Below are 15,361 nucleotides of genomic sequence, written 5' to 3'. Positions count from 1 at the left end.
CTGAACACTCTGATCAAATTTATATATTATTAACATAATTAATCAGTGCGTCCGAATATCTATAAACGATAGTGTACGTAGAAATGTTTTTACATAAATTAATTCCGATCGATTAGAAACTATGTGTTTCCTGTTACAGCCAACCATTTTCGGCACGGTGGCCTCGGATCTGACCCCAAAGGATGGCAACAGTCGAAGGGTGAGTGTCAAAGAACGATAAAATTTCATATATCGATGGTAATTAATTCTTTGACGCGACTCGGTTTCAGTTCTAATAAATTAAACATTTCGTAATTATATTTTGTTCGATATTAAACGTTTTAAATTATCAGAAGTTACTGAAAATGAAAAATATCAATTTATTTTCTCTTTTAATATGGTTAAAACATGAATATTACTTTCCGATCAGACGTTTTGTTGGAATATTTCAAATTTTCTGCAAGGTCGACGTTAATGTAATTACTTGCAGTTAAACGGTAATTAATAATTAATTAGTAAATAATTAGCAATAAAATAATAGTACTTGGCCGTATCTCGTATCTCGTTACATACACTTTCATATTTATTGCGATAAATTAATAAACGAAATATGCAATATACGAAAGAGGCAATCGACGATCATCACAAAAATCATTGCTATATTTATAAATACGTACAGTATTATAACATATTATACTGAAACTTTAGTAGAATGACAACTGGCTAGATAGAGCGTAACTTTTACGATTAAAAAAATTAGGGAAATATCGTTGAAGTTATGCTTGTCAAAAGTTCAATAACTTCGTGTATATCAAAAGTAAGGCGATGAAATAGGATAACTTTCCTCGCAAAATACGTTTGCTTCAAAACGTATTAATTTCATATGAAAATTATGTTGATGAAAATTATTGAAATCTTTTCGAAAAAGTATCAATGCGCCATAAATTGTGTTAAAATGGAGACACAAATTAATATTGATATTAAAACAATTTCCATAAAATCCACTTTTATCATTACGTTTCTGTCGAACCCTATTATGAATAACATTCTGCATTTCATTAATAAACAATAGATCGGAAGATAAGAAATTATTCTGCTCCTTCTGCAGAGTAAACCTTTCATGATAATGGTGAGAATAATTGCGAATCGAATATTCGAGTAATTATGAGAGAGGAGAAAGCAAAAGTTTTCTAAGAATGGGACGAAAGGCAGACAAGATCTGTATAAGAAAATCTTCGTCTTATTCTTCATAGAACGAGTCTCGCGGGGCTTTTGCTCGAGTCTTAATGGGTAAAAATTGCTGCTAAGTCGCTGTTCTGCTTTCTCCCTCTTTAAACGCTCGAAGATAGAGCGTTTCTAGCGCTCTAATTAAAAGTAACTGCCGGGGCAACCAAGTCATTCAGTCCTGAAACCTTTTCTGCGGCGTTCTTAACGCACAAAGTCGCTTTATACCTTCCATAAATTTTTCGTAATTGCGAAATCATGCAGAGTATCACGGCTCCTTGGTACAGCATGTGTAGAGAAGCTCGTGCTTTTAGAGAAATTTTGATATTCTTGGTACTCTTATTTTACCACTTTTTCCACGTATTTTCATAAGGAAGAATTAAATGCTAGAACATTGATATCTAATTAAATATTAAAATTTCAAAATTAAATATGAAATAAAATTAGTAGACAATTAAAAATAAAAATTTGACAATATGAAAATTTCATTACGGAGATATCGTTTGTTACGTTCTTATAATAATACGATTAATCGTTTAGTAATCGAAACATAATCCATTTAATTTCATTATTCCTGCGTATTTTATCAGCCGCAGTTTTCCAACTGTCTGGTTGACACTCTTTCCTTTTATGCTGCAATTCACGTGTGTGCAGAGATAAATATTGTTACAGTTTGCGGGGACACATACGCGAGCCGAAAACTAATTTAATCGGAACACTGGTTGTTATTTCGCGAAGTCAGCGCTCTCCAGCTGGAAAGTTCGTTACACCGTGATTCTAAATTTCGCTATTTTCCTTTGTAATTGGTAAACGTTGAAAATACTCGATCGTTCGATCGCCGTGAGCGTCGCGATTTGTCGATTCTCAAATAAATATTTTCATTTCATAGTCGCTATGCTCGATTTTCTGTGACTCGTATATCGTTTTGACAGTCGTACCTCCAATTACTCGTTCGAAGGCAATGGAGTGTCCCCTCCGATGGAATTAATCGTTTAAAGGAATTTCTCTATGAACTATGGAATGTGTACGGATGAGAGACTTTTTAAATATTATAATTTAAAAAGCATTGGGAAATGTTAATACTAAGATCCTGGTATTTATTAATATTAAATCGCTTTTGATCGAAAGCGAAGAAAATTGAAACATTAAGATGGGCACTTGTAGTTTTAACAAAATGGATGTATTTGATACTCTACTGAGGGTACAGTGAAATTTTTCAGGACCTTCCTTGTCCATACTCGGTCAGTTAAATCTACGACATTAATTGTAAAAGAACGTTCAGATCTTAATTTAAATTTATAGATTCTACGTAAGCTTGAAATTAAATTATATCGACGAATACCCACTACACGTTTCAATATTACGAGCTATAATTACATAATCTTTTCGATCGAAACATAATCTTATGAACTGTAATTACATAATCTTTGCAGAAAAAGATGGCACTAAATGTGTATGGTAAATTAACTATTAAATCCTTGAACACAATCGATCAATGAGCATCAATGAACCACAGATCTCTTGACAAAGACCAATAAATCTGAATCATAAATCATAGAGCCTTGCTAAATTGTAGAACGCTCTTCGCACCACTTTACCTACTCCAAACTAACACTTTATCATAGGGATATATTTCACGTTTAATCGGCTTAGTATACCAAATGTTCGATCATGTAAAACACCTTCTCCAGCTGCTTTCTTGCACCTTTACCGATACAAATCGACGTCTCAAAATTTATTTGACAAAGAAAAAAAAAATATTCAATATCGGATAAATTTGAAAATAATAGATGTATAGCTACTCTGGTTATCGGCAAACCATCGCTCCAAAAAGATTGATTTTTTCACGCAATTATTCATCCAAATCATCGCTAGAAGCTAAAGATCCCGCTCAAGGAATATCCTTGCATTTGGAGGGAAAAAATTCACGCTTTTCTCCGAGACTCTGCTAGCACACCGTTTATCGTGGTTCGTGAATTAAATATTCATCAGAATCGACTGAAGTCGAGTCGACCCGTGTCTGGCTGCGGAAATTGTGATACGTTTCAGGGATCAATGCGCGTTCCTCTCGAGCCAACAGGCATCTAACATTCATGAATTTATCCGATCCGTTGGACTTTTATCGCGACGCCGGAGAACGCTTACTGACGGCAATTTCCATCGCTGCATTGGTTGTTTAATGATACCGGAGATAACGCGTGATTCGACTTCTGATCGAAAGAGGATGGATTCCAAACTCTTTATTCAGCCAGCAATTCAAAGATTCCTTAAGGAGCGTCTTATTGCGAGATTTTCCACTCCTGGTTTTCTATAAGTCGATTGTTTGGGTCGAGCGTATGAAGTTTTATCGCTTATATTTAAGCAATGTTATATAAGCAATATTATATTTAAGCATATATTGCTTATATTTAAGATTATATTCTAAGAGAAAAGATTATGTGATTATACAATTTATAATATGGAGGTCGATAAACTCGTCGATATAATTTAAACAATGTGCTTTAATCGGATAAGAAACGTTGGGCTTTCAAGCTCCATAGCATACCTCGTTTAAACAACATTCAATGTCCATTTGTTCTCAAAATCAAAGAAATATCTTCAAAATTAAAAATTAGAACTCGAGTCTGTTCAAATTCTTCTTTGCTTGAAACTGATTCGTCTTGAAGAGAGACGTACGACGAAACGAAACGAAACAGTTAATTTCTAGAGTTACTTTTTATTCGTTAAAATACTTTGACGTTTGTTCAAAGAATAAATCGACAGAATTTACTCTTTTTTCTCATTCGAACGATGTATATAGCGGGACAGAAGTTCCTAAATTCTTTACGTTTGCCTTTAACCAGTCCTCCGGATCACGTAACACGATTGAAAAAGCACGAAGCGCAAATAGGCGGGACGCATCATGCCGATTGATGCTAACAAGAATGAGCAGCGGATCGTTTTGAATTTACGTGTTCGCACGGCGTGATCACGTTCACGTTCGAGGTTACATAGCAGATTTTCCCGCCATGCGTTTACCGAAATGGAAGAGCAAGCAGTAGCGTGCCGCTTGTACGGTCATTGTCATGCAACGGGATTAATACGAGAACGGTGCGAGTAATTTCTTCTCGGAATTTACTAAACGTATCGCCGATTGAAATTAGGGTCGAACGGCGGCTATCTAGTCGGTTATCGATAATCTATCGTTCTGTAAGAATCTAGACATTACGTACGGGACGACAAAAATGATAATTATGAACGCAGCAAAAAGTTGGATAAATAATTTCGAAGCTTGAGAATTGAACATTTTTACACGTTTATTATATATAATTTTCAGACAAATGAAGAAACTTTTCTGTCACGTATTACGTATTTATAAGACGTCAAAAATTGTTATTTACGGAAGAAGATATTTAGTATTCACATTATTATTAATCAGATACTAACGCGTAATTATACAAACTATTTTACGCTCGATTTACTAACGAAATAGGAAGTTCAACATGAAGTACATATATTCAAACTATACTGCGGGTCAGTTATTAATTTAGTTGCATGTTTAATTATTGGTTAATAAAGGCAATTAAACTTACCTGCATGCGTGTAGCGACCGGACAAATACAATTATTTGATAGATTGACATATTTGCGAGAATATAATCATTGAGAAAAATAAAATAGTATGCTTAGAGAATACAAAAGATAAATGTATATGCGCAAATGTGTGTTGTAATAATTCGCAACAACATCACAATCATAATTTTCATTATCGACGTATTCCTCTGCTTCGAAATTATACATAGTTCAATGAATTCTATCGAACAGCTTTAGATTGTATCGCTCTTTGTCTATAGCATTAAATCCTCTATAATAGGTTACGTATTAAATGCATCTCAAGTGTTTCTAGAGGAGCCATTACTTGATTATATCTTAAGGTTGTAACTAATTGAATTCTGAACTATCTAGATTCTACAATAGATTATAGAACGTAGAGTAAATTTCAATCGTGTTTTGAACTTGGAATTAGCGAACTTGCGCGAAGTATTGTAATCGCACTCGAACAAATTTCAATCGTGTATTTGACTTGTGTCGAACTTAAGAAGAAAAAGAAATAATAACAAACTAGCAGAAATAAATTCTGAAATTATTATGTCATAAAAAAAGGAATTTTAGCAGATTTGTGTTGAGAAACGTGGAACAAATTATTGATCATTTTCAGCTTGTTTTCTCGTATAAGAAAATGTTCGATATTAGATATCGTTTCAAAATGAGCAAATGTTTCTACGTTTCACATTCGACAATAATACTTTTTTTGGTAATCTACGTTTAAAATAATAATCACGTCAACGATCAATGCGTCAATGTTTCGAAACAAATGTTGTACTGTGTTCCGATTTCCGTTTTGCGAATTTTATATTGTCGAAAAAATTTATTTGCAATTTCGTACAGAGCACGTTATTAAATTGGACAAAATATCTGAAGTTTCCTCTAAAAATGGAAACAGTTTTTCGAATAAAAATCCAGGTTTCCTGTGATGAATCGTTCGCGCAGCGTAACAGAATTGCGTGCGCAAACTATTGTTTATAACTATGCAACTTTATGACTTGCCTGAAATATTTCTGAATTTAAAAGGTACATGTTCGCTCGAAAATATCAAACAAAAGAATATGATAGTTAATCGAAAGTAAATAACAAAAGTCTTTCGTTTCTGCAATTTTTCAGAGTTTTAAAGACTCATATAACAATCGACGATTAATTTACTTATTTTACATCTGAAATTACAAATACGTCTTCTCTGTAATTCAATACAGCAAACTCATGATTTGTAAATTTGTATTCATAAAGTAAAAATACTTGCGCGACCAGTAGAAAATACCACGACTAGTCAGACATTTACTTATACAAAATTTATTGACGCGTATAGTCGAATTTGTGCGATGAACGAAAGCATTGGAAACGAATTGATAAATTGTTCAGACAAATTTAATACTTTATGAATTAATGTCAGTAATAGTAACGTGTATAATTATTCCAAGTAGGACAATGAGTTGACTATTATATGGATACGTTTGAGATTATTGAATCCGAAAACTTAGTTTCCTATGTATACGTTTCTTTCGTATCCGGAAGGGAAAAATCAACAACTGAAGGAATGCACGGGCGATATGGAATCGAGAATGGCACGGGTCGCGAGAATGAGAATAAGGATTGGAAAGTAGGAGTGTGGGGGGAACAGGCGATTCGGTGAATGATTTCTATGTTATATTTGCCGAGGGTAAATATCGCCGGCGGCACGAAACGGGGACGGAACTGGTTTCGTTATGAATATAAATGTCGTTCTGCCTCTGCGTTGCGCTTCCGTCTAATAAATAGCGAACGGGCCGGAAGCTTAAGCGTCATTGTGTCGTCGATTATTGCGGAAATTCGTTTCGTATCGTGCAGATATAGCGGAAAATCTGTCCATTATCGGGGAGAGAAAATTGTCTTCTAGCTTCGAGGGTCCTACCGCGTTTTATGACATCGTTGGATCGTTTTTCGAAGTTTGGTAGTTTCTTTCGTAACCGGATTACTTTTTTAACGGAAGATATCTTTATACAAGGGTTCAGATATCGGAAGGAAGTAAAGCGGCAAATGTTAAGTTTGTGCGATCGTAAAATTAATTGAAAAATTATTTTCCATATAATGCGAGAGCCTTTAATAATATTATTAATTACCAAGACAAATAAAAAATTAATTAGTGAAGTAACGTAAACTGTCATTTAAATTATAATACGAATTCTGGATTAAAAAGTGTGAATAATATTAATCTTCGTATGAATAAAGAATCTTGAGTAATTACTAGGAGAAATGTACTATGGCATATTCAATTGTTATGAAATAAAACTAATCGAGAGATCGATACAGTACTAATAACTTAAGTCAATTGATAATGTCACCAAATACGTTAACCATTTTTCCCCATAATTCGAGAATCTATTCTCATGAAAAATCTACGCTCTAACTAAACTGACAGAAAGTCGAATGCCTCCAGTGCTGTTCAAAGTTAATTAATCTACATCGAGAAGCTATAAAACGAGAAATTAATCGTCGATGTCCGAACCGTGGCTACAGTATAGCCGATTAATTTCGTCCCGGTGCCGCTGAGATCGTAAAACAATGTGGCTACCATTTGACAAGTAACTTTGCTCGCTGACGAGCGCATCATTTCGCCGATTACTTTTTTCTTTTTCTCTCCTTTCTCCCTCTATTTTTTTTTCTTTCGTTGCAAAGCACACACGACCGTCGGTGATTTATGAAATATCCGTCGGCGCGACGTGACGTGGATTAACGAGATGCGAATAATTACGTTGCATCGATCGAAATTCGTTTCGTTACGAATGGGATATCGTGCAGTTACAGTTTCAAAAAAGAACGATCATTTCCTCTTTAGCTGAGTTTTAATTTCTACGAAATTTCGAACTTAACTGCATCTCGATCATGTATCATACTTATTTATGTTGAAGACATCGGTGTGATTGAATTAGAGAGATTAACGAATAACAGAAGGAGATTAATAATTAATAAATAACAATATTTTAAGAAGTTGTCGAGGTAATTTTCATATATATATTTTCGAGTTGGGTCTTACAGCTGTGCTAAAGAAATTTTTTAATATTTCATATAACACACACGATATATTTATGAGAGATTCTGTCGAAGTGTTTGAACACCACCGTGAGCCTACGTATAGGGCAAAGAAAAACGCATTTTTGACACTTGACAGCAGAATTTGTTCCATTACGCGACAAACGTGGAAATGGAGTCTTTCCCGTTCGAAGTGAACGAAAGTCGAAGTGGCTCATAGAAAATTAACTTCGTCAAAACACTAAAAGGAAATGATCGTCAATTTCAACTCTGCTCGGACGTCGTCTGAAAATCTCCAAGGAGCACGTTTCACCAGTTCCACCTTCCCTTGAGATCTATAAATTGATCAAATAAAATCATTCGATCGACATCGCCTTGATATATATCTATGTATAGAACTAAGCTGAAAGCACAGAATGAAGATGCGCAAAAAATTGCAGACACGAGATAAAAGCTGGGGTTCTAGAACGAGCTTTTTAAACGTTTCACGCAAAAAGAAAAAAAAAAGAAGAAAGGAAGGGAAGAGAGAAATGTTCTGAGGCAAAGAACCCAAAGCGCATGATTTTCTTTTGAGTGTTGTCGATTTTATCCGGAGATGTATGGACAATTAACGTTATTACTGTTGCCTAATGACGAAGCGTGATACGAGAAACGAGATGGTCGACGACTCTATAAACCATAGATTTATAGTATAAATCTGATGATATACACGCTGATGCTCGTCGTGACGCAAGTTTAATGGTTATCCTCCTTTACGATGCATTAAAAGTTGGATTAATTTCGAAGAGCATAGTGGATTTTCTGAAATGACATTTGAATATAATCTTATTATTAATTTGACCGATTAATTGCTCATACTCTCAAAATCTCTTTCGTATAATGAGATACTGAATATTAAAAGTTTCGAATTTTATATAATTTATTGGGCATGAACTTAAAAGGCTGATAAGATAGAAGAGTAAGAAAGAAGATAATATCGAATGACGATTATCAAAATTTAGTACGGGCTATAGTAAGTGATGCGATACGTAGTAGAATATCCATACGATAATCAGACATTCCATCTTTGGTCGCGAGTTTCGTCATTGTAAATATAAATTTTGAAATATATTAATACTTCTGCAACAAAATCTATCAATGTGTTTATTTGAATATGTGTGATTGATTAAAAATATATTAAAATAAAAGAGAAGTTTAGATCAATTTACAACAGTCACTGTTTTACGAATGTTCAAGTGGCAATAACCTTCGTAAATCAGACAACTAAGAAAATGCTTTGTAGAAATATGATATTTAGTAATTTACTAATACACTTTGAGTACATTGACACCAAATACTACTTAAAAATTATTTGTCTCATAAATACTATTAACAAGTCATATTTCATGTGTTACGACCTTATTGCGACACAGCATACGTTTCACGGCGCAAAATTTTGATCCATGGGCAAATCCGTGGAGGTAATAGGAGGGAGTAATCAGCGGAGGTCTGAATCTTTAATAACAACCTCCCTTGCTAATAACCGCAAAAGCACGAAGTTCTCCAACGAGATTGACCCAGAATCGGGAACACGTTGGTAAACAGAACGAATATAGGCAAACAGTATGAATCAGTTTTTGGCGAATCATCGGTGGAATCGATGCTTTGCGCGATCTCGGTCCTTCTATATATCGCACACACGCTCGCATACACACAAACGTGTGAGTGTGTATTTCTGTGTGGCTAAGAAATTAGAGATGTGGTTGCAATCCGTTTCAATGACGCGGTCTACGGATAATCCTGCTGGCGCGTCGTTGCGTGTGCGAAACGAGTGTTCTGTGTGACGACGATGTCGATTGTGCCAAGTATGATGTCACTGATAGCCTTGTTCGAATCACTTTCCTTTCACACAATGGTCGAGGTATAAAATTCTCTAGCGCAATTGATTCGACGTCTGGGGATTGGACGAGGGAACATTTGAAATTTGAGATGTTAAAAATTTAATAATCGAAGATGACAGCAGCAAAATACAATAAGTACATTTCCAAAATTACGCTGTAAATTGAGGATATTACATGTCTAAAAATTTGTAAAGTTGGTAATTTAGAAATTTGGAAATTTTGGCACTCTGAAAGTTCGGAAACATAAAAGTTTAACAGTATGAAAGTATGAGAGTACGAAAGTTTGAAAGTTCTCAACTACGAAACAACATTTAAGAATTTGAAAATTTAAAAATTCGAAAATTTGAAAGTCTGAAAGTTCCGCACAGTTATATACATAAGATTTGACGCATGTTTGTATTATAATTTCGTGCAAACTTAATAAACTCCCTACACATTTAAATTCTCTGCCAAAGGGCCATGTTGCTTCTACCAAAGTAGCTAACAATCCTAATCAAAGTTCAAATTTAAACCATTTTATATAATTTTGAATACCAGTATATTGTAAAGATACTGATATTAACGTTTTACAATGCCCATACTCATCGTCAGAGGGCGAATGTCTGACCATTGCAAGAATACTCTACTGCGTATCGTATCACTTACTACACACAGCTCGTACACTATCTCCAATCACTTTCCCCTTTCTCAATCTGAGCTCTATCGAGATTCCAGCATCAAAGATTCTCGTCATCTAAGTTTCTGCTCAGTGATCATTCGTCATTCAGAAGGTTAATCGCGTGCAACCTACTCCAAATTCCAGCAGCGCGACGTATGTATGTACGTATTCCGATGTGCAATTCACGGTGATGATAGTATGGCGCGAAACGGGATTGAGATTGTGGAACGGGCAACGCGTCAATCACATTTGATATCATCGTTGCCGGTGGTCGCCTAGGTAGTGTCCAGCTCATAGATTACGATGTGCCACGCATATTGTAACGTCGATGGAATGCTGAGAACGAGCAACTGAACGAGGGCTTGAGGAATTAAGAGATGGATGGAGAACTGTTCTCTGATTCTAGTTACTTGTAATTTGCGTAATAAAATCGTTTCCTCTATCTTGGAACCGTCCTAGTTTGTAATTCAGTTTAGTTGGTCTTCCTCTATCTTTCGTATATTTATTTCTTTTTATTTTTGAAGTAGGGTTGTACCGTGCAGAGATGAGAAGATTGCTCGGTAAGGCAACAAGGAATCCGATTGATTATTTATTGTAAAATGTCATTAATATAGTGTAAGAGGCAACAGAGATATAGCATTTGTAACACAGATTTGTAAATGAAGTTTCTATTTGTTTAAACAGTTGGTCATTTTGCAATCTCTATACAGATGATTCAGTAAGCATTGTTTCAGTGGCTGTTGCAACCAAGATTTAAAAATTATTCAGTGAAAGAATTCAAAAGGCAATAGATGTGGTAGGAGGAGATGGATGAACCTAACCTGCATTTCCGTGTAGTATAGGTCGACTATGTGCAATATTCGTATCACGAGTCCTTCATACATGCTACCGTTGATTGCGATCGTTTAGCGGATGACTAGGTGGTCGTTCATCTTCATTCCTGTTCTCCGACGGTTTGCTTTAAGGATTAATTGGAATACGCCCCCCTAATTACGACCTCCTCTCGATTTCCTTCCAATTTTACTTTGATAAATTTTCCGGACTGTATTAAATTTTAATTGGTTCAGGAAGCTGTTACAATCGTAATTACGACGCAGATATTTCCAGCCGCGTCTGTGATTAAAGTTGCGGTGGAAGGAGTAGAAATAAGTGATCGACGATTATGACTTGATTCTTTGATTCGACTTCTGCGAATACACGTAATATGCGAATATACATAAAGTATAAAAACTGCAATACCCACTCGTTATAATATTTGATGGCTAAAAAAATTTTTTATCCGGATTCTACTTTCCTAATTATTTTCATAAAAATATGAATTTGCATAAATTTCCACAGTATAGTTATAACAATCTACCAATCTCTCTAAAAGTTACTTCGGGACGTATTACCATTAATCTCGAAAGGATTAAATTCGCTGCAGATACGTACGAGTAAACATCTGCAGTCTAATTACTATATTATATATACTACAAGAAGAAGGGAAGCTTTTGGGCGAAATATTGTATAGGGCATAATATTTCGTAGTACTTTTTGCCATCATTTCTACGAGTGGCTTATAGAAATTTTATGTGAAAATTCGAGCACGAAATTTCACGAGTTGGAAGAGCAAGATTAACTCGAAATCCTAGAGGAGATATAAATATCGCAGTACATGCATATCGAAGTGTTCGTTAGAGAACAAAATTGATGATAAACGTTACTACACCCTCTGGCCTAGGGCAATTTAATATACAGGGCTAGGTGTATGTGGTTTTTTGAATAATTAATTCCCGAGTTGCTATTACGTCTTTTTTTTTCTATTTTTCTAATATTAAAATTTTTTAATGTATATATGTGGTATCTGATATTTAAATGTTGGATCATTTAGATAAAATTAGATAAAAATTATTTTGGGATTATGTATATACTTCAATAAAATTAAAATTTTTGTAAGAATGATATAGAAAGTTCTATTTTATAGAGTATTCTAGCTAGATAATATCTCTTGATCTTTCAGCTATTTGATACTGATCGAAATCAATTAAAGACATTATAATTGAGGAACATCTATATACATATGGTAATGGGGCAATTCCTGTCGAGCGAAGAGCCTTAGCCCGCCCTCCTGATGACGAACGGCTCTAGTGCCCTAATTTCAAAGTTCAATTGCTTAATAATAATTTCATACGATCAACGTATCTTCACACTATGATTTAAGCAAGTACCTAGCAGAAGAACAAACTCTAAAGGCGATTTCTATCCTGGATGTAATAATTATTAGAAAAGGTCGAAGATCGTTCCAAAAACATACACATCAAAAATTTAAGAGAAGAATCTTCTAATCGAAGTTGAACATGTACTACCATAAGCGACATAATCCAAGCTATTTCGCTCCATCTTTTCTATTAATAAAAATCCAAGTTTAACGTCTATTTTACAATTTCAAAGACCTCACAAGGGTCTTTAACCTTTTATTCAATTCAAAGTAACTTTAACTCTGCGAAATATAGAAATACAATAAAAATCGACGTACTTGTTGTTCTTCGGTTTTTGATCGTGTTTTTGATAGGTTGAACCACGAATATGTCATGCAATAAACAACGTAAAATTTTCATATGCAACAACAAAACCTTTAATCACCGAAGAAATTGCTGATTAATCTCGAAAGAGTAGATTATAATTGATATTTCTTTACAAAAAAGAAAAAGAGACGTTAATAAAACTCGTAGAACAATATCCTGTGAAAACACAGAAAGCAAGCGCGAGGAAACGCTCGCGAACGCAAAACGGATATTAAAAACAGCGTTCATCGCGGTCCGTCACGCTCAACGGAGAATCCCGTTCCAATAAACTTCTCCATTCGGTGTCCGGTCTGTCTACTTTGAGAAACGGTGCTCCATTGTGAGTCGAGTAATTACGGATAACAAGTCTCGTCGCGACAGCAGTCCCGATGGCGTGGCCCAGTGATAAATCGAGTCGCGGAACTTACGGGAAATACGTCGTATTTCCTGGTTCACGTGCCACGTTTCTACGCGTTCATCACCGGTTTGTGCGTATGACTGCGCCGCCCTTGCGCCACTTGCGTCTACTGGTGGACGCTCATTTTTTAAAAATGTTACGTGCTCGACGATCGATACCATTCCACGAAATTTTCCACCGTATGTCAAAGCGGAAGAAGCTTTTGAAAGTCTGACTGCTTTTGAAAAATGTAATTTTTAGAGGAATTTCCTTAATTTTAGTCTCTTTTGTTATTACTGACGTAGGCATAGGTTGCGTCAATTTAACCATCTAAGTATGTGATGTTGTTGACTATTGCGTTTCTGTGTTTTTAAGTTTCAGTAAAGAACTGAGATGATGAAAAAAGGTAATGTACAGTGTGTTGGAATGAATATTATTGCGCAAAATAAAGATATTTTCGATGGAAGAATGTGTGTGTATATTTTTGTAGCAGAAAATGTGTTAACTGTTCGTATTTTTAATTGAATTACGGTAGCGAAATCGCATTTGCTCAAGCATCTATCAAGTTCATATTATACATTGTTCTAGAAAATTATAGTTGTATTATAGTTGCTATCCTTGTAACGAAGTTAGAATGGAACAATATTTCGTGTCCAACAATAACTTATCAAAACATATCTCTTCAATCTAATTACCCAACTATTAAAGGTGTCGTAACACTATTTGCAAGCTAAGTATACAAACTCAGCCAAGCAAACAGAACAATAGACACGATCTTCGCAAATATTTGCAAATACTCTATCAACGGAGATATGGTTGCACTAAATCAGAACTGCGCAATCATTACTCTGAACAAACGTTCGTTTCGCACTTATTTAACATTTGCATTTAAATTTATTTCCAACTACGCAAGGAGGACGCACGTATTTTTCGCTGATAATATGACTTCCAGAAACGATACAGATCTCTCACTCTAACTAAAAACAGACGCTTGATCTTACCAGTAGCAAAAATGCAAAGCTATCTACGTCGCGGCAGTTCCTTCAGCTATTCTCATTCGACTTTGTTCTCTTCCCAACTGGATTTCCACGGAGATTTGCATAATCTGCGCGCGAAACCTCGAGCGAATAGCATCCAACGATCGTACGAGCTTCGATATCATCGCCATATAGCTTCTTCATTTTTCTTTTTTTTTTTTTTTTTTTGTATCGTTTCAGTGGCATTCAATTTCATTGTGATGGAACGAATTCTCGCGTATCAGAACAAGAAGTTCGTCGCAGAAAAGTCGAGGATTTCGATCGCGCAGAACTTTTCATTAACGACGAGAACGCGATTTCGTTGAAAATGAACCGTTCTCCATCGATTACCACGGCGAAGGAAACGTTAGGTTTTGTGGAAAGTTACTTGCGGATTGAATTCAGCGGTCGTTTGCATCGAAAGCATCTTGTTTATTTCGTAGCCGCTTAGTTTCTGGGTTGCAGCGCGATTTCCTGCATCTTATGGGGTAGCTTTCTTGACTGTCTGTTTGAGGAACGCGAACGTGATTGAAACGAGACACAGCTTCATTTTGTTCTATTTAAATCTCGGTATTTAAGTTGTTCTATAAAGGCTGTATATTTTGTTTCCACCAGTCATTCGATATAATCGTAAATTCGTTGTCAAACTGTAAGAATTAACGAACTTCAGTATTTCCTGTATAGTTATTTAAAATATTTTCAAATAGTAGAATTATCTTAAAATTATCCCGAAGTAGACTTTAAGGTATATATTTCAGATTATACATTACGAGGCCTTTTTACACTATTGGATGAAGTTTTTAAACATTTTAAGGTCCTTTGAGATAATAATATCAAAATGATTCTAAAATCATACGGAACGTTTATTCAACGCGAGAACGTATTATTCTTCTACTCGTGAGAAAATTGAAAATTCGTGACATCTATCTGACAATATCTAAGAGAAAGCTTGTCACCCAAGAGATCAGGCATTGTTTTATGATTTCTGAATTTGTCAAGGAAGATCCTATAGAGGACATGCAGAAGGGTTGTTGTGAACGCGATCGATATGTTGCTTCTGAC

General features: G+C 35.1%; 1 protein-coding gene across 1 annotated transcript in view; it reads left to right on the top strand.

Annotated features, from left to right (window-relative positions):
- The window catches only part of LOC126867630 (uncharacterized), a 647,133-nt gene that overhangs the window by 289,295 nt on the left and 342,477 nt on the right, over positions 1 to 15,361 (top strand). Inside the window, exon 4 of the mRNA XM_050622333.1 lies at positions 140 to 199. Coding sequence (XP_050478290.1) covers positions 140 to 199 — 60 coding nt within the window. The remainder of the gene's footprint in view (positions 1 to 139; positions 200 to 15,361) is intronic.

The sequence above is a fragment of the Bombus huntii genome, chromosome 7 (assembly GCF_024542735.1).
Source record: "Bombus huntii isolate Logan2020A chromosome 7, iyBomHunt1.1, whole genome shotgun sequence".
Classification (NCBI taxonomy): Eukaryota; Metazoa; Arthropoda; class Insecta; order Hymenoptera; family Apidae; genus Bombus; species Bombus huntii.
The sequence above is the reverse complement of the archived record's forward strand: the minus strand, read 5'-3'. Positions and strand labels throughout refer to the sequence as shown.